A 21362-nucleotide genomic window follows, 5' to 3' on the forward strand; every position below is an offset into this window, starting at 1 on the left:
AATGTGGTGTTGTTACAGCGTGTAAAAAGGCTGCAACTTGTACGGATGCGAAAGGGACACTTTCCTGCTACCATAGATACCACCGCCTACGGGAAAATGCCGTTGGTATAAACTCCCATTAAACATTTTCAAGCTGCGAGCGAGAACCAGACTAACTACGCTCCAGCCTTTTCCGACTTCTTACTTTCTAATGAATATAAATATCTCTCTCGCATTTTCTTTCTCGCTCCTTCTTTTGTTTCTCCCCCAACCAGCAGTAATTGTTTCCGAGCAAAACTCTCCCGGACTTTCAGATAAACTTCCCATTATTCTACCAACAGTAGCAGTGCTCATGCTTCTGGGCCTGACTCTCTCACCCCTTTCATATATACCCTATAGCTCCACTCTCAGATTCCAACTCGTCCATGCTGCACGCTCCATCTCCACCAACGCGCACTGTAAACCAAATTCGTATATATATATATATATATATATAAACTATATTCCTGGTGCTTTGAAATATTTCAAGAATAATTTCTATCCAGTGATTTTTTATCTCTCCCAACGCGCCTCTTTTTCGGGATATTTGCCAATGTCCATCGCGCGATACTTCCATATGTACCTGCAGCACATTTTGCGTTACCTTTGATGCCCCTTGCAAATACTCCGGCGTAACAGCTCTTGCTGTGCTATATGTAGTTTTCAAAGTATTATGGCGTTCTTTTTCCGCAGATAGAAAGTTCTGGTGCTCTTTTCAAGCAATATCATAACGATTTCCGTCCCTGTTGTAACTGGTATATTGCACACGCTCACTAGTCCGAATTCTCAAAGGAAACCTACTGGCTGCAACTTGAATACTATGTGGAGCCGTACATTCATCCAAGCGGAGCCCGAGGAAATTTCAGACTTTGGTATATTCAGAGAGGTGTTGAAAGATTCGGAGCAAGAAGTTTCAATTAATTTCCAAGTTCAGCTTCTAATCTTCATCCCCGAGATATCTCTGATTTTGTAGAATATTATAAGCGAGAGATGCGGGTAAGAACGCGCGACGAAGAGATTGATTGGCAGGGCTGACCGAGGATCTACAGGGGTTAAATCAGCTTCTACCTTCAAGGACAGACTGGAAAAATGAATCGGTGCTTTTTCAAACGACACAGCATTGTGTAGATTGCATAAGCAGCCGAAGAGACGATATTTCGTTCCCTCATGAATTTTTACGATGGAGATTAATAGTTACCCGGGAAACCGGGAATCTCGTTTAAAGTTATATTACCATGTCTCACCCCTTCAAGTGCCTTCAAAACGGATCGCGCCCAGTTTTCGCACAGCCACCACCCACTCGCTCTTCCTTCCTTGTCCGTAACACTCTTCTGCAACGCTCGTTCGATACCTGTCGACACTTCGGAGCCCTGTTCAATACTTTTGGTTACACACCGGTCCTTTACCAATACACTCGCTCTTGCATGTATGTATATATATATATATATATCGATGCACGATAGAATTTCCACATGAATTCGACTCTCCATTTCATTATACCGATCAAGCATTAAAACGTGCCAATAAGCTGAAGGCAGGGTCAATTTCCTTTCTCTAATATATTTCAGTCCTAAAATTCTATCATTCGTAACTTTCGTATCAACATATGCGTTAAACATGGGAATCGAGTTTCGAATCAATATTATTATTCCGCACACACTGAGAAAGCTGTCCTTTGATTCATAAATAAATCTTCATTTGAATAATATGATAATTAAATATGTATTTGGTTTTAATAAATAAATAATACTTAAATCGAATATATATCAATTTTAATTCATTTTATTACATTTCATTAGTATCGCGGGTAAATATTTAGCCGTGCTGAGGAATATTCGGAAAAAGAAATTTAATTCAATAAAATAGTGATTTTTTCAATTAGTATATACATATAGAACTATATTAAATTTATCATGTATAGCCATTCAAGCAGTCGTATATAAAATTACCATTACAGACAGACGCGGTTATATGCATTTAATCAACGCGACTGCTCAGATTTTAACCCAGACACTGCCAGCTTAATTGAAAGACAATGTGCGAGAATGTCAGTATATCCGACAGATCGAACTTGTATAAGATTTTACTCTAAAGCCAAAACTTGACTTTTCAAATGCTAAATTCAAATGAATATTTTGCTGTACGCGTCTCTACGTCGGAAGATTTATCGTTCAACCTGCACCATTTCACATTAGTTAATTAAACGATAGTACGACAGGCTGCTGCTTTTGGGTTTTACGCTTCGATTTTCATATAGCACATACTATAATTTCCCTAGTCTCGAATGTCACTCGTAAGTTCAAATTTGGGAATCCGACTGACAGCTTCCCGACATATGCATTTCGCTGAAAAGCCACCTTGATCAAGTGATGGGATCCCGCATAATTAACATAATTATCAGAATCGCTTAGGTAAAGTGGTACAAGTAGCGCGAGCATATATATAGCTGAAGTTTGCGCACTCGAAACGACGGGATAAGCCTGAGACTAATTAATGCGAGCGAGTGAAAAATAGAATGAGACGAATGAGGCGTGCGGAGAATGGTACATTACGATTCAACGAAAGTCTTTATAACAGAGGGTGGGGGGGGGGGGGGGGGTGGCACCGTGCGAAAGAAGACATTATAGAAGAGGAGGAACGATTGGGAATCAGGAATAATAACGCAAGAGGCGTTTTAGCATCCCGAGATTCGATCTGGACGCTTCGGAGCTGTTATCCAGAGTCACGAGAACGTATAGTTGGATGAGTACTTCTCGGGGGAGTTGTTAGCGAGGCTGAAAATGATAGGAGGTTCAACGCGAGAATCGACTAATCGCGTGCCAGGGTGCTTTATAACGTTCCTCCTTAAGGGGGGAAACGTAGAAAGGTGGCGGTTGAGGCACGAAGTGGCTCGTGCGTCGGATGCAGATAAGAGCCGGCCACTTATTGCCGAGAAATATATACGGGAGGCCATTAACTCCACGCCAAGAAGCTAACCTGTCCCGCAACGCGCTCCATGATTTACGCTGGCATGGCCAAGTCCGGTTTAAAACGGAAAAAAACTATGGCTTCCGTTCCGCTGTCGCCGGATGCCATTGCTGGTTGCTACAATGCTCCCTCCACCATTGTTCGACATGATCGTAAAATTACGATTGCGCAATCGCTGCCGTCACTCTTCGTGAAATTGCAGGCAGCCGCGCGGCAACCAATGACGCATGAATATACGCGCCGCGCACGAATATCAAAACCAAATTTGCATCGATTAAATCGCTATGGCGCATTTCCGGGGGAAAAATAAATATTTTAACGAGTCCTAGCTCCGCTCTGCCGTAACCCCGCGCCGCTCCTGATGAAATATGCAGAACGCAGTCCCGTGGCTCTTACACAAAAGAGAAGAATATCGCCCTAAATGACGCGCGCACACCCGCCAACCTCCTTTCGCCACGACAACTCTCCACTCTGCCCGTCCGTAATCGCGTTTTCATATTTAATGGTAGGCGAAATTATCGCCATCCCCCCCCCCTCCCCCCTCCCACTTTACTCCCCCGCTCCTCTCGACGACCCTCGTACTCTTACGTCGCGTCGCCTTCCAACCTTGGAGCAACAAGCGTGCGGTTTAACAACTCGCGTGACTTTTCCATCTTTCCTCCGAGAAATCACACAACTTTCACTACTTGCGACAATGTATTCTTTCGACTAAATTCTATAATCAGAGAGTCATTTCACTCGAGAAAGCGGAATAATGCAATCATCTTGAAATTTCAATCATTTCCAATTAAGCATTATTGCAGAAAATTATTAGCATTTTTATGAAAAAAAAAAATCTTTTCTGTTCTCGGGAAATTGCGTGTTTTCTCATTATTGGCGATTTCTGGAAAATGAGATATATTTAAGGTTTGTAAAGAGCTCTGTTGCTATGTTAAGTGATAGCGCAGCCTGGTATCTGGCAATCCACTTGAATTTCATTTCCATTTCGAAAATTTCTAAAGTCACTTCCGCAAGATTTTACTCGTGGAAATAAGCGAAGCTTGAACGCCTGATTTTCTTGCAGGTTCTGCGGCTGGCGGGGCTCGGAAAATCTTATGCTAACGTCGTGCTCCGAGGCAATCGTCCGAATGGAAAGCTCGTAATTTCGGATGATCGCGTACATTTTCCTTGTTTGTTTGAATATCTTTGTACGCGTTTGTGCTCATCCACAGGACTACCCACATGTGAGCTAAATGCGTACACGTAACTTCCTTTGCGTTTATTTGCGTTTGCTCGTGGGCTCACTTGTGTACCGTTACAACTATATACCTGTGTGTATATTTACGGCATGTTCATAACATAATGTAGATATATGTACGTGTCACAAAATAAGGAAAACACACCTTCGGGGAGCGTGTGTTCTCTGGAACGGCTATGGGTATTTGTGTAAGGGTCCCATAAGGGAAATGCTCATTGGACCGTAAATTCATGTACGTGGCATTATACTATCACCTATGGCTCAATTCGAATCATTCATATGGAAACTAACCTACCCTTTTCAAACAAAATTATACATTTTCTCTCACCAACATTCCAACAACTATTAGCACGGAACGATTGTTATAGATTTTGCGATGATAAAGTATGAAAGAGATACTGTTACTTCTCTACTATAATATACATAACACGAATAAGTTGTAAAATTTGTAGATAAGTTTTATGAAAAAAAGATGAAAGTTGCAGGGAGCTGGGACTGGACTTTGGTGGTGTGGGGAGTCTCGAAGATTCCTTGCATAATAGTTTGCTAAAGGAAAATAAATTGTCGGATAATCTTGAGGTTCATAAGTTGGTGGAGCACTGTTGGAGACAGGCACTCGGCGTTGGATCTACCGAAGACTCGTAAATCTCATTGAAAATTCCGTCATTTTCCAGTCGCGCCGAACAGAGAAGGGTGGGAGTTATTCATTCAAGGTGACTAATTGCCGCACTTCAGAGTCCTCTTATCGGCCTGACAACGGCAATAACGTCATTTCCGTAACCTGGTCAGGGCTCAAATAATACGATAGTGTGACATCGTAACCAACCAACGTGCGATGAATGTTGTATGCGTCCGCCACTCAGCAGATTACACTGTACTAAAGGCCATTGCTGCAAACCGTATATATACGGACACCCAGCATCGTAGGACCTTAGATATATGCGATGTACATCCTAGAATATACTATATACGTGCCGAGGACAGAAATCGTAAAAATTTTACGGCCCAATCTCACCGTACTTCATGAAATAGTTAAATAGACATAATGGAGCGAGCTGGAATTCTGTTCTGAATCGATGATCCGTCCAACCGAATTACTATTAAGAGAGATAAGGACGATCGACTTTTGGCCGATAATGAAACGACCCTCTGTGCGGAAGCTGACGTTGGCAGGCTCATGAAATTTCTCTCAGCTCCACATCCTCCGAACGTATTTCGCAAAATTTCGCCCTTCCAATGCGCGTTACCTATATATATATATATATATATATTTCCTCAAAATTATTTCTCCAAGAATGAATTTTTAACTAGACCCGACGTTTATTCCTATATACCTTTTTTTCCATTATCATCCTCGTTCTCCGCGCTAGAAAATACTTTCCGAATTATTTGGGTCGAACTTTTTCATGCTCCAATGCAAATCTGATTCGTCGGTTGATTTCTGGTGACATTGTTAGCGCGTCCAAAACTACTTCATAATGACAGCTTTAGTGTACCAGTCAAATGGCAGTTGCATATATGCGTTCATGTGCAAAGTGAAATGTGTTCGAAGGTAGATGCACGTAATTACTATGTACCTGCATATGCTGCAGAAAACCATAGTATACTGCACCCACTGGAAATTGATAACGACCATCAAAACGAATGATCATAATTTGAAAGTCTGAAAAACTCGGTTTCTCGTTTGTTCATTAATTACGATAAAAATGATACCTCTGAAATAATAAATATAAAATTAATTTAATATACTTTTATAGAAGGAAGAAATTGATTTCATGCTGTTCGCAGTCGATAATTACTTAATAATAGATTTCAAGCATAGAAACTATATATGATATATTTGATTAATTGCTTTATTAATGCACAACAGATTAATCAATGCGCAAAGAGCCGAAACAACGAACCGCCAAAGTTTTAAAATTTTCGAGCTGGTTATGCCACGAGTTCGACGATAATCGATCTCCTATCCTACGCATATTTGCAGTTAGTGTTGGTTTAATTATTATTAATGCATATACAACCGAATCGACGTTCTCTAATCGAGCGATAGAATAAAGTCCAACTAGAAATGTTTGGCTAGAATTATATACGAGAAGGCTGAATTCTTCATTTATCGTATCTATACTATTAATTTGTGCACCAGTTACAACAATTCGACAAGCATCTAACAAAAAAAAAAAAAAAATAAAAGAAAAAACTCGAACACGATAGATTCCAATTACGATATAAGAGCCTTGTTAAAAAATTACCGTCGAATTAAAAAAGAAAGAATTTTACATTTGGTTTCCAAGGGTCGCGTCATTAAGCAAAGAAAGAAAGAATGGATCTTTGGGGGAAAGTTAAAAATAAGAGAGGAGAGGTTACGATATTCAAGCTTTATAGCAGGTATAAATAAATTGTGAGCAATAAGGCTGGCACGTGGTTCGGTGGAGAGTTTTATCAACCAGCTGAAAGAGCAACGTGTCGGGAAGTTTTATCTGCAGCTTTTCATTGCGGGCTTTTCTCAGGTGACGGCGTGCTCTTCGAGTGACAAATCTTTTCCATTCATTAGCCGCTTTTCAGCGTCACCTATACGCGTGCTTGGGCAAACCCGAGCGGCCCACGTAGAAGGGACTGCATAAGAGCGCTCATTTTGCATCGTGCGAAAATGCTTGCAGTGGGTGGGGAGAAGAGGCAAGAGTTGCGAAGCGCGTTTTTCCTCCGCTAAGCTTTTTAAGCCGTGTTTTAAAGAGGGAAGCACTGGTTATCGTTGAACGCGTAAATAGAGCATGACACACCGAGTCCGTGAGCAGCTATAGAGTCGCAACCCTTGGCCTTCCGGATGTAAGCCGCGTGGAGACGCCTATAGCCAGAGCCACGCGAAGCCTCATGCATTTAAACGGGATCGCTAAAAATGTTATTTCTTTTAATAACCTTCGTCGTACACCGCCTATACCGACACACCACTTCCAGCCTAGCCTAGCATTTTCCTTGATTGGATTCTTGAGATGTCGACGCTTTTCGTTACCTGGCCCCGACAACGCTCCTGTGATTTACCGACCACCAGAGAGGCTAAATTTCCAACTACCAGAAATACACTGGGGGTATCGCGTGTATGACTTATTTCATAAATAAAACGCTACACGTACGTACCGTGGTGTACATTGCGAGAGCAGCTTGCAAGCTAAAAACCAAAATATGTTCGACCATAGAAATATCTGCAATTTTATAATAGGAGCACGCGAATTACATGTATATAAAAGGATAAGCTTTGGTTAATTATTTATTGTACCTTCAGGACACAATGTTCAACAAACAAATGAATTCAGTCGGTGAAAAGCTTTGTAAGGTAAAAATGAAAATTCGTTCGACTGTAAAAGTTTCTGATATTTTGCAAAATGGATATTTTAAATGCTAAAAAACAAAGCCTTCGTTAAATGTTTATTGCGCGGCTTCGAATCATTAAATTCGATAAACATAAATTATTTCACGAATATACATATATGCTCTTTTATTCTCGTTAATACAATATAATATTATAGCCGATTCACATAACGATATTTTTTCTCTTGTAATCTAATTTGAAAATAGACAAGATAATTTTATGGCTTTGATAAAACAATAGACTCGCGTGGAGCTCTAGGGGATCGGGCTGTTGATAGAGATAAACTAAACATCGACATAGAAAACATCTGTTCTGTGTTGTCTCCTCGAGACGCTCGCAATACGCCCATTGGGATACGTGTACCACGGATTGAATAGCATCGTCTAGTATAATGGAAGGCTTTGCTGGCTCATGTACCTACAGAATCATGTTCCCATCGAGCTGTGGAATCTCGTTATTCCACTTCCCATCGCCCAACAGGAATCGGAAGCTGGTTTCAAGCTTTTCCGACGTGTTTTGTTACGGTTAGTGAAAAGCTTACGGTATTCGTTAAGCGAAATTGATAGAGGATTTTCAAGTCCAAAAATCTTATCACAGTATTTATTTTTTGGCGAATAAATTTATGCGATTGTAGTAGAATTTATACGGTTGGAAATAATTGTGTATGTGTGCAGTGTGTAGGGGGTAATAAGGGGATATGGTTGGGTTCATTAAAGTAACGTGCATTGTAGCCAGTTGAGAGCGTATAGGGATACAAGGGGACTCGAAGGGGTTAGGGTAAAAGATTGTTGAAACGGACTGTGCATAGATCGAAAAGGAGCTAGAAAGGGAAGAAGTTATTAAAGAAAGAGGAAAGAGAGCAGGCAGTGGATTCTTTGGCTATCGTCATATCTCAGTCCATACGACATATTTTCTAGTGGAAAGCAATCCTCGGAGGAGGTGTGGCGAGGGAGAGCTGAATCCTCGTAAAAGGCGAGTTTCTTCCCTTTGTGACTTTATATTATATGCAAAAGATCCTAAGATCGATAGTTATATGAGCGTTGCACGTAGCTACATATAAAAGAGTTTCAGATCTCGAGTCAAGAAACAGCGGGTTTTTCAAGAACTTCAAAGTGAATGGCCGAGGCCTGCTCAAAAGGAGCATAATTCTTTGAAATGAAAGTATAAAAGCTGCTGTAATAATCGTACAATGACGAATTCACCAAGTTACAGTCGGTATAATCAAAAAGACTGTAATGCCTTCTTTTTTACCCTTTTAACTCATTTTTTTCAATTGCTGGATAAGTAAACAGAGATTCATACAACCCCGTCGTCACAGTTTTTAGTTTCTTTTGCAGAATTTTATCGTGAGGTTCGTTAGGACCCAGACAGAAGGGAGGGAGGAAGATCTCCCGTGTCGGAGAGACTCGTAATTATTTCGCTGACTATAAAATTAATTAGCGAAGCTGTTGCAACGAGTGGAGAAGCGTTTGCGAAATTGAGTCAGAGAGCCAGGGGACATTTCTGTTCGAGGCAATTTTGTTTTGAAATCAGTAGTGAACGGAACACAGGATTTCGAAGTGGAGTAACCTTTTATAGCCCTCTGAAACTACCAGTAACGGGCAGCAGCTACGAGATTTCCGGTTCTGCCTGCGCAATCGCTTCAGGGCGAATGCGAAATGCGGTATCCGTCCCAGCAGCGCTCCGCGTGCTCTGCGGTCTTGATTCTCGCGACTTGAATAGCTCGTAAAAAGGGAACGACAAGGCTTCGCACTTTACACGCGAAGCTTTCCAAGTCACGGATCCTTACAGAAATATGTGTCAACTGTCTGAGGGATAGAGTTCAATAAAAGAATACTCATAACCGTCACGCTTCTCTGATACCTCGTATAAAATACTCCTTGTAATTAAAATCTCCAAATTATCGTTCCTTCGTCACTTTTCTCGACACCAACGTACGATCAAACTCTATTCGTACTACTTTTTTCTTAAACACTGCTGGATTATACATAATTGCTCGTAGAAAAAATATCCTGCAGCCGAAGAATTTTTTTCTAATCGAAATGGGTAGAGAGGAACAAGCACCGTAAATGTAAAATTGCTCAACGACTTTGAAATGTTTTCTCGCAAAATGCCAAGTATAACTCTGCAACGTTACTCGCGAGAGCCAAGCAAACTTCAATTCCAACTGCGCGAAGCGTCAAAAACAAGTTTAACAGAAGTTTCGCGTCTTCTCCACCACGTCTTAACCACCTCGTCGTTGTAGAGCTGTCTTCCATCTGGGTCTATACCATAATACGCTCTTCATTTTACAATTTTTACAGTCCACGAATTTCATGGTAATTGAAAAAAATAATTACGATAATTCATCGAGCGAATCAGATCGATCGGGCGGCGAGAAAATCGAAATTGATGAGATTTTCGCGAGATAGGCAGACTGTGTTATCGATAAAAATTTAAAGGGTAGAAAAATGCTCGATGTCGCCATCTTCACGAGGGTGGCGCAAGCTCGGAAAGCTGGAAGGTTCGAGGCGTAGCAGTGGGATGGCGCCAGTCTGTGCGGATTCGAAGAGTTTTGGTTCTTTGACCTCCGCGCTGGCAAAAAGATGTTTTCCATTGTCTCGGACAACGCGAGACAGACGAAAGACGAAGAAGATGCCGTGCTTTCATAGTCGTACGATCTTTTGGGAGGAAGCCAAGCTCGCTTCCCCCGTGATTTATGCTACCATTATCTTACGATAGCTTGGTCATTCCCCAGGATATCAGTATACATGCTTACTTCGTGATAACTTCATTATTTATTCTCCATCCTCGACACTCTGACTTGCAGGAGAAAAGTCTACTTTTCAACGTCGGAAGTGGAAGGCACGGAAGAGTCGCGAGTGCACACGTGCACCAGCTTAGGCGCTCGCCTCGCAGGATGTCGATGCCGGTGATCATAAATATTTATTTCGCCTCGCGAGATGCGATACCCACCTATCGGCCGTCTGCCGATAAAATTTATTGCGTCGTGATAAAAGCTGCGAATATATGGCGAGCAAGAAGGCTCGATCGTAAATCGAAAATTGATCCGCTGCGAGCGCGGAGGCCGAGTTCAATGACCTTATCTTTCATATAGAGACTCCGCGCGATCTTCCTATATACGTGCTATGGCTATTCGACTCGTTGGATCCTCCTGCGCTCGCCTCGAATCAAACAGTTGCATTTTTTCAATCACCAATACACTATATATATATATATATATATATATATATATATCCATGCAAATGCCAGAGCCCGATGCATGCCGCTTGCAATTTTTTATATCATCGTCATCCGAACAATCGACCTTCGACGATTGCTCGATTCCCCTTAATCGTAATCATTCGGATTCAAGTGCCTTTTTCCAACAGTTTCTTCCCCGTGATTGAACGGAATTTCAATTTCTAGCATGCCAGGCATACTCTTTGGTGGGAAAATTGTTTGGCAAAGTTCGCGGTGGGCTGATCGGTCATCGGGGGATTATTTCCATATGCGGGAATCTAGAAATTATGAGCGAATAAGGTTTGTGTGGTCTTTTAGGGATGAAGTATTTTTGGTGGAAAGCTGTGCAAATGGCCAACGACGTCCATTCGATGCCTCTTCGTCGCTGCGCATCCTTGGTTCCACCTATCACTTTTATCGCTATACAGATTGCCGGGAAGCTTTTCCCTCCCTCGCTGCGCGTCAGATGAAAATATTCATCGGCATGATTTCCAATGCATCAATTTTACGCGAGATTCTATATCCACGCGTATAAACCTTTCAATTTTCATGGAAATTTCTCAATTTTTAGTACAACTGCGTGGTATTGTCTCCAGCCCGCTAATGCTCTTACTTTCCCTTTCATTTTCGTCATTCCATAACCGGAAAATATCTTATAATCTTTCTGTCTTTCGTGTGTTTACATTTTCCTTCTGCCCTTTCTGTACCCTTTTTTTGTTCTCAAGAACAACAAACGGCAATATAGGGAGGTAAAAAAAAATGCAAGCAGCGACGAGGGAACTATTTCTGGAAAATAACTGATGCTTTTTAGTCTCACTTTGAAACGGTATTCAGGTCGTGGAAATTCCTAAGTTCAAAAGCTCTCGTGGCCTTCCAACGGTGATAGCGAAAGTTTAAAACAGACTAAAATTCTTGAGAGAGGTTGAAAATGAAAAAAAAATTACACGACGGTTACTATATATTTGGAAAGGTTCGGACATTATTTCAAAATGAGGCACTATAAAGCTTCTCATAAGAAGGTTCTAGAAGTTGGGCCAAGTGCTCGAAGTTTCTTCTGAAATTTCAACGGTGAAATTCTCTTTCGCAGAGTTATATCTCGTATCGGAATATTATTTGTATGACTGGAAATCCTTAAAAAGAGGAGCGATGCGTATTTATCGAATCGATAGGTTTATAAATTCAATAGAGAACGAAAACATCTTTTTAAACAAGCATCCGGGGGTACGAAGGCATAAAGCACGAACTAGAGGGAAGAAAAAGGTAATGCCGATTCGATCGTCGAATGTGTTTGTTGAAACGGGAAAATACAGGATACGTTCGCTCTCGGCGTTGGCCGTCCTCGGTGATAATTGAAACCGTTAATTAAATCTTGGGATAAGCTTCCTGGGGGGGTAAATGAGTTTTTAGATCGTTTCCACTCTATGTTGGTCGGATTGAAATCTCGTCTCATCATGCTGCTTCTCTTTTATCCGTCGTACCTCCGAGCTTGTCCTAACTATATAGCTTTGACACGATTCTTCCTAATGCCATATTTTTTCACGCTCGATCAAATTAAAAGGGTACTTTTCTTTCTATTCTGCACACATTTTATTCGAGTCGCGAGAAATATACATATAGATGATAGTCGATATATATATATATATATACGCAATTTTCGCACCGGTGCTTTTAGCCAAGGTGGAAGGATCTGGAAATTTTAAATTGGTTTTCTCAATTTGGGCAAAGTGCTGCTATAGACATAGCCGAGAGTCAAAAGAATCAGTTCGCTCCGGTGTATAACGATCGAATCGATATTCAAATATCAGCAGAAATTTGGACGTGCGATTTGCAAACGATAGCTATCTATTATATTATACGGTGGAAGCTGCAATCGGGTAAAGCAGATTTACCAATAAATCTCAAAGGGGTTTCGGGCTAGTCTAATTTGTGGATCGGTATACCTAAAAGGAAACTACGTTGTCCGCGCGGTGGTAGTGCGGGAGAAGAATTTATAGATAGGCTAATATCGAAAACTCACAGTGAATAGTTGTGGAGAGGGAGGGGAGGGGGGGGGGGGGCGAGGGTGGATCATAAATTCCCGGACTGCTCTACACGCGCAGCACCGCGCGCGGTGGTATCCGCACGCCAACTCGGCGTATAATTTTTCGACTAACGTAAATCAGTCCTGTAAAAAGGCAGGTGCGATGCAAATGTTATAGATATACCATATGGTAGCTGCATGCACATATATATATATATATATATATACATAATATAGAAGAAAAGAAGAAATAAAGTTTCGACACTGGGCGTATAATTGCAGCGCGCAATCTGAAATATCACATCTGAGCAGAATTTTTCTCGCGTGTTTCAGGACACAGGAATTTAAAGAAGTATCCCGTTATGGTTTTTATCCATGGGGAAAGTTTCGAATGGAACAGCGGCAATCCTTACGACGGCACCATAATAGCGGCTTACGGAAACGTCGTATTCGTCACTATCAACTTTCGTCTTGGAATCCTGGGTAAGTTGATTGCAGAGGAATGACTTTGGTGTAGTAAGGTTGGTAACTGCGCATTGCGGCATTATATCCGGGAAATTTCAATGTACCACTCGAAACTTTTGTTCGTCCCCATTACTTCACGGTCACGAATTCGAATGGAGCAGGCGGTTTAGCGCGCTGGCACTAGCCAGCCATTTTGCTCCGAGATCAGAAATTCTGCATCGTCAGTATAGTCGAGATTCCCCCGCTGTGTATCGAGCTTCGACCCCAGAGCCACTTCCGCTTTTTATCTTAGCTCCGCGGCGTCGCTCGCTCGCGTTGCTTCATTTATCGGTTTTTGAAGGAAAACTGCATTGACTGCATAACGCAGCCGCTAGTTGATGGATTTTCATATCGGACCAAAATATTGCTTCGCCACGCCAGAATAAAATTTCACCACTCGATCGCCAACCGGCAGTATAAACATATGAAAAATACACAAACGTCGTTTTTAATACAGCCTTTGGCCATGGAGAGACGCATATGAAAAGCTGCGGGCTAGCTCGAATGAAATTGTTTGTGTACTTTGCGAACAAATATAAACCATTTGCAATTGTAGAAACGTCTAGGTTTTGTCCGAGATGAATTACATGGCACAAATTACGCATTATATATATATATACCCTATCCACCTGCACGGTATACTACTTTATTCCGCAAATGTGTATCCTTTTTCATTTAACGGAAAAAGATAACGCGTGAAACGAGTACACAATGCAAATGGAAAAGGGTCGCGCGCACATTGCCAAGTGTAGCTCGCGCCCGATACACCCGTAACGTCCGGTAAGTGAAGTGGTTAGAAAAAAGCCAGGCGCGAAACCATAATCATAAATTAGGTTAAAGTGCTGGGGAAGCGCTTAGTAACCCCGCTGCGCCGTTCTGCCTTTCCACGGACACGGCAAGACTGTGTTGTACGTGCACGAGGAGCTTGCGAATATAACTTCCCCTTGCAAACCAGGAGAAAAATATGTTTTCGCCTCTGTCGAGTTGCTAAAAAATCTACCAATTGCTCCGAATCGTCAAAGTGCTTTGCATTTACAAATGAAAAGCGCCTGGATTTATCATTCGGATATATACGAGCGTCTTTCTCATCGATTATTCAACCTAGCTTATTATTATTATCATATACTGTTTTCTTGAATAGATTTATTATACAATCGCAAGCAGTTTTCGTGTATGTAACTACTTGTTAGTGGAGATTATGGAAAATATTAGCTATGATGCAAAGAATCTGATTAAAATCTTAGGTTTTCTGAGGCCTGGAATTCGAGATGAGACAGCCAGCAATTTCGGATTATTGGACCAAATAGCGGCCCTTCTGTGGCTTCAACAAAATATCGTCGAGTTTGGTGGAGATCCTAACAGCGTGACCATAGTCGGGCATGGAACTGGCGCCATATTTGCCAATTTATTGTTAATCAGTCCCGTAGCCAACAGTAAAGGTAAGCAATTGGCGGCACAGCCGAGCTTGAAAATATTTCATTCGGAATGGTGAATATCGACAAACGCCGCATCTGTCACTTCATACTAATTTTATCTACTAATTTACGATATTTGGTATTTGAAATTGATTTCTATCTGCTGCAGCTAAAATTCACCAGCGGCATTATTCGTGTACATTGGCTTATATTTAATTGTAAAATATCAAGCTTTTGTTATTGAATCGTTCCAATATATATGTATATACAGTAATCATCAAATATTCAATCATTTTTATGCTCCAGAAATTTGTACACTCTGGGAAAACCGTGGAATATCTGTATATGTGGATACCCGAAACTATAACAAGCATTATTAGCAAATATATATATATATATATATATCGAAGTCCTGTGCAGCTGGAGCGTGCAGTGGCTCGATTTTATTATATAAATACCAAATGGTAGGCACATTATTTCGAAGAATCGTGGAAACACAAGCGTGCGTGCCTTGGCGCGTGTATACTAATACGCGAATGTAAAAAGTTGCAGCATTATTCGAGCATAGTTATAAGCCAGTAATTTTTCGTGCGCAAGAAAAACGTAGTGGACCAAAGTGGAAAGACGGCAGAGATGGAGGAAGAAAGACGCGCGCGCGGACCATTTTTCATAGACCGAGCTTCGGTTGTGCACTGAAATAGGAACTTTTCTCCTTCGCTCGGAAGCTCACAATGCTGCCGCGCGCGTCCGGCCAATAATTATATTACGTGCAATGAAAAATAACTCGAGCTGATATTTTTTTTCCACGTCAAGCCAGGTGCCAAGCAAACCTGCTCTCGGATAGAAGCTGCGAGAGCGAATTATTAATCGTGCTCCTTTTGTGTGTTTGTGCGTGTGTACACAGGTCTCTTCAAGCGAGCCATTCTTATGTCAGGCTCAGCCCTGAGCGCCGACGCCATTGGCAAAGCTCCCCTGCAAATTACAAAACAGGTGAATATCGCTCTATTGATGACGTCATTACTCCCGAAAATCTTCCTCGACTCGACAGCGTTGTTATACTCGCGCGCCAATGACTTAATTTATCGCGCTTCTGCAGTTTATCATTTTTCATTATGGGTCTGGCTGTTTCGCCGTTCATGAAATTCATGGATTGTTTTAGAAAACTCAAGTTTTATCGCGCCCTCTTCGTAATTATATTTATGAATAAACGTCAGACGCGTTCCATAAAAAGAAATTTATACGTCATAGGCCATGATTTGCTCATATTTCAGAGTCAGTTTTAAAGTCACATTTTTGCCACGTATCGCACACTTGCGCCACGTCAAATTTGATTCACGAGATAATAAATTTATTCCATGTCGTCGTGCCTGGCCTGTATCGATCGGGCATCGCGACGAGTCGAGAGTGAAAATCGCGAGATAAGCTCGCCGTAATTTTCAGCCTCCGAGCTTCCCGTCCTCCTATCCTCGCGCGATATACAAGTTCGCGTAAATAATTACACCACTTTCGCATCTCCTTCGTCGCGCGTTTGACGTGCTCCGACAGTTATCGTATTGGCTGCGCCCATATACGTATATGGGTCATCTATATATATATATAGTATACATGCATGTCGCCGCGCGCGCGAGAAATCGAAGCGTTTGGAAGGAAAATTGTTCGACGATGAAGCATCGCGCGGGCGAAAAATCTTATTGGGCGTGGACGCGAATTACGACTTTACCTTGTGGAAAGTCTGCAGCCTTCTGATTAATCGCGCTCGATCGGTTCCCATTCAACGTCGTTGTAACTCCGAGTCCGTATATATATAGCTGGAGGAAACGGGAACTCGGATTGTGATTTCGGATCGACCGAATCTAATGGAGGACGATTCCTCACCGGTTGGCTATACACAGGAGAATCGAAAGAGAAACGGCACGCCTTTATTTCCAGGTTGCTCACGCCCTTAACTGTCCAACCAAAACCGACAGCGATCTGGCGATGTGTCTGCGGAACCAGGACGTCGATGCTCTGCTAAACGTCAAGATACACAAACCCAAATACGTTCCAGCTTTCGCCCCTCTCATCGACAAAGCCGTGATACCTGATAAGCCCGAGAGATTGATGGAAAACGCTCAGCTTTTTGGCAGGTAACATTAAGAATTGTCGATTAATTACGATGGTTCGAGTACTTTTTACACCACTGTAATTCCCTTTAGAAATTACAAATAAAATGTTACTTCGGCTTGTATATATATACGTGTGTGTGTGTGTGTGTGTGTGTATTCGAGAGTTGATTGGGATTAATGAATCTGTTGATGCTGATGGATATAGGCTTTAAAAGGAAACTTTCGACAGGTTCGACTTGATGTATGGTGTGACGGAATCTGAAAAGTTTCACATTTTACCACCGGTGGCCTTGCTACACGGGATGCTCGACGGTCAACGGGACGAGATCCTTCGAGATCACGCCAAGGCAAGTACATAAAGCTGAAACACTTTCAATGGGAAAACATGGCAAAGGCAGAATTACGAGCCACACTGCAATCTTTAATCCGAGACCAGCTAGCACTCTTGCAAGTTCTACAATTTCAAAGTATGTCACGAAGAATTTATCTTCGTCCTTAGGCGACGCACGAATTGGAGCCGGAGCTGGTTCTGTCGAAAGTCCTCGAACACTACGGTGACTTTCGCGCTGGATTTTCCAACGAATACGCAACGAAAAATCGAGACTTGGTGCTGGAAGCGCTCTCCGACAGTGGCACTGCGGCTCCTTTGATAATGACTGCCAATTTACATTCAAAGGCAAATCCACGAAGCTATATGTATGTCTTCTCACATCCAAAAGCCATGCAAGATTATTCAGGAGTAAGTGAAAAAGCACAAGCTTCCAATTAAATTTTCCTGGAAATTGACGAACAGTCTCTCTCTCTCTCTCTCTCTCTCTCTCTCTCTCTGCAGCTCGATAAGCAACACCAATTTCATCAACGATTAATCACGAGAAGAAAACCAGAGCGATATTTTTAATTCTTTGTAAAATCTTACCGAGAGTCCTGAAAACCTTTGAAATTCGGAGAAACAAAGTTTGCTCGTTTTATGTTTTAGAGCTTTTTAACATCGGGATTCCTTGGATAGAAAAGGACTATCGTGTATATTCATTGTAGAGCGTGCGCGAAGAAAAATCTCAGCTACAAACCTATTTGGATTTTAGCCAGTGGTTTTTATCGTTCCGGCATTATCGTGTTCGCGAAGCCATAGCTGCCGGCAGTACAGCTAAATTCAATGTAGAACTGAACGCTTCAACGTATTAATTAACAGGAATATTTGATATTATAACCAATTACGAGTAATGCTCAATTATTAATTCGCTGCTTAATACAAAACGCCAGATCACAGTTAAATCCGTTACCGCGACGAGAATGGGATTAGATAAAATGGAAATGAAACTTGTTTTAATTGATTCGTCCGATTGATTAATTCGTTATCTACCATCCATGCCATTATTTTAATCAATTATTAATAATTAAAAAGCAAAATGCCATTTTCGCAAATCTTTGTACAACGTATAAGATAGTGATTTTTGGTTGATGCTGCGAGAGAGAGAGAGAGAGAAAGAAATTACAATAGACCACACCGCTCGAAATACGAGCGTTGCAGTCTATTTCTAATAAAAGTACAGAGGCTGATATCGCATCGTTATCTTTCAGCAACAACGGCAGCGCACTGTTCACGGTGAAGAACTGCCATATATACTGGGCGTTCCATTGGATGGGAGCAAGTACGACTTGCGTGGTCGCTACAACATCGGCGAGATCCTCTTTTCGGAAGCCATGATGAATTGGTGGAGCAGTTTCGCTTATATCGGGCAAGTAACTTTGGAAAGTCGATGCGGAAACCAGAACTGTATCAGGAAATTAATTGTGGTCATTGATAATCGATTATTTCACCAAATACACAGCGAGCACATGCGAGTATCAGTGTTGCGGAGTTTGTTGTTTAAGACCCGGCCCCCGAATACGGGAACTTATATATAATATGAATTGATTATAGCTTATAAATCTTAATATTGGGAAATTTCGGCTGAGGATGAGGTGGTAGTCGTTTATGAAAAATAATGATCGACGTGCGTAATTGTTATTTGAACAGGAAGCTCTAGGGGGGTGCATATATGTATATTATTTATGTAAGGGACACGAATGCATTTTCAAGAGTTTTCAAAGTATTTTCCTACTTTATCCATAATCGTATTGCGAGGCAACAAAAGTTATCATGTAATATTCATTTATTACTCGAATGTACGCAATCACTAGTTTCGGAAATAGTAAATAGAAATGTTTAAAAGCAATATCTTTTAAGCGTCGGTTTTACAGACTTTTCTGTTTCATTAGCGCCTTATCGGAAGAACGTCTTAATTCGAAGGGCACACCTTTTCTTGTTTCACAAAAGCTTTCAAACTAAAAAAGACAAATTACGATCACTGCATCCAGAAGTTTGCAGAAGCTTCTAGAAGTTTTTGCAGCATTTCACGATACAAATCAATGGGTGCATCCGCAGTCGACACTCAGCGATTTCAAACGCTAAGTAAAATACGCTTATGTTTGGCCAACTTTAACACTGAACAACCATGCAATCATAGGCGTATTTTACTTAGCGGTTGAGACCGCTGAGTGTCGGCTGAATGCATCCATTGATTTGCGACTTTAAAAGTTGTACTACTTAAATGTACCATTACTATCACCATTACTACTTCCGGAGGCCATTATAGTACATAACGATTAAATTTATTCCTTCGATCGATACTGAATTTTTTCACGAACAAAGTATAAAAATAGAAGAGTGACAATATGAAAAGTTGAAAGAAACGAGTGCTATATATGCTCGAAGGCAATATTCCTTCGTGAACGAGAACGTTCGATCCTCCGAATGATGGGAAAGTACACAACGCGTGCAATTTGACGCTTGTTACTTTGACGCCTCGTATCGTTAAATTAACGGTAGAATGAATCGTTCGTTTTAATTTTCCCGGTACAAGCAGATTACCTATAGCTATACAAATTACGTATTACCTTGCCGTTTCATCAACTGGAAAATTGGTCCACGCTTCGTCATTACAAGTTTCGTCCGAAAATACCTCGTTATTGCGACCTATATCGAACTTTCATATACGAATTTGATCATTTTTGAAAATCGATCCATATCCAAATCTAGCTGGAGTTTACATCGATAAATTGAGATATAAGAAGTTTGGAGCAGTTTTCAGTAAAAACGTATAATTATTTTAAGTAATTTATCATTTTTTATACTCGATATTTTCGCATACTTACAACAATATACGCGTAGTATATAAATACTGTGATGATACAAAGTGTCGACGCGTTTTCACCATTTAGCCACGTCTACTACGTTGTCGTGACTTCTGTTTGCCATTAGTATACGAGCAACTGCAGTTGTGAATGCTTATACTACACATTGGAATACGTTGAGGGATCAGTGAGAACTAGGTTAAACCAATTATGTGAAACAAAGCTATTTAGTGCCTGCGCTTGAAGCATATCCTATCACCTTGATGCATAAATGATACGTCCCCTGCGGTACTAACGAGCTGATTAATACTGAATACTAGGAAATATAAAAATGAAGATGTCGAACAGGGCAGATCCTGTACACGATGTGATATATAAGATTTGTACATGAGAAAATTGTAATGTTAACACAGGAATCCGAACGTGGCCAAGCGATATCCGTACCTGACGGATGGATTGAAGGAGTGGGGTCAGTACGACGTGGATTGGCCGGAATACGACCCTGATAACCAAACTTACTTCAATTTGAGTAAGCCAATTTATCAGTATAACGCCAGGGCCCTCTTGCAATTATGTAGAATAAATACGACGATTGCTAATTACTTTTACAGCTATACCGCCTAATTTAGGCTCGCACTATCGAGCGAAGGAGATGCAATTTTGGAACGAAGATCTACCCAATTTACTGAGGTACCCTAATCAAGAGATTCCGGTGGGTAGGATAAAGGGACCGCGCCCTGAGATTCTCAATATTGCGGACGGAATAGGAAAGTATGCAAATGGTACTTCGAACAAGAAGCACGAAACTTACATTGGCAGATACACAACGGAAAGACCATCTGGAGAAGACGAGGCGCCATTTCCATTTCTTGCCACTACCTTCTTTACAACGAGCAACCATCCAGATATCGAGTCTCCCACTGCAGATCCTAACGCTATTAAAAGTTCCTCCGTCATTAATATGGTTATTGGATTCGGCCTGGTTTTTCTTCTCATCAATATCACTGCGTTCTTCTACATGTATCGTAAACGACAGAATTCGAAAAATAAGGAGAGGGCCCTGAAGAGACGTATAAATCAAAAGGAGGAAATCGGCAAAAAGGCTAAAATAGATAAACACGGGAATCATTATGGTGAACTTGGCTATAAAAGCGACAGTAAACCTGATCTCAACGAGGTAATAAAGAACGATAAAGCCTATGATAACAATTCAAATTTTGGAAGGAAATCCAAGTTATCTCGTCAAAATTCTGGCTCGACTATCGACACTCACATTAAAGTCAGGGAATGGATACAGCAAGAAATTGTTCACAGGTCAGTTAAAGCTTACCGCTCG

General features: G+C 41.3%; 1 protein-coding gene across 1 annotated transcript in view; it reads left to right on the plus strand.

The window, feature by feature from the left end:
* LOC136775334 (uncharacterized) overlaps positions 1-21362 on the plus strand; it is a 41435-nt gene that overhangs the window by 16870 nt on the left and 3203 nt on the right. The window contains exons 3-11 of the mRNA XM_066730018.1: positions 13162-13311; positions 14577-14771; positions 15652-15737; positions 16677-16873; positions 17082-17199; positions 17352-17591; positions 18431-18588; positions 20440-20555; positions 20638-21340. Coding sequence (XP_066586115.1) covers positions 13162-13311; positions 14577-14771; positions 15652-15737; positions 16677-16873; positions 17082-17199; positions 17352-17591; positions 18431-18588; positions 20440-20555; positions 20638-21340 — 1963 coding nt within the window. The remainder of the gene's footprint in view (positions 1-13161; positions 13312-14576; positions 14772-15651; positions 15738-16676; positions 16874-17081; positions 17200-17351; positions 17592-18430; positions 18589-20439; positions 20556-20637; positions 21341-21362) is intronic.

This window comes from Prorops nasuta, unplaced genomic scaffold (genome assembly GCF_024137725.1).
Source record: "Prorops nasuta isolate Cenicafe-Biocafe unplaced genomic scaffold, Cenicafe_Pnas_1.2 PNAS00008, whole genome shotgun sequence".
Lineage (NCBI taxonomy): Eukaryota > Metazoa > Arthropoda > Insecta > Hymenoptera > Bethylidae > Prorops > Prorops nasuta.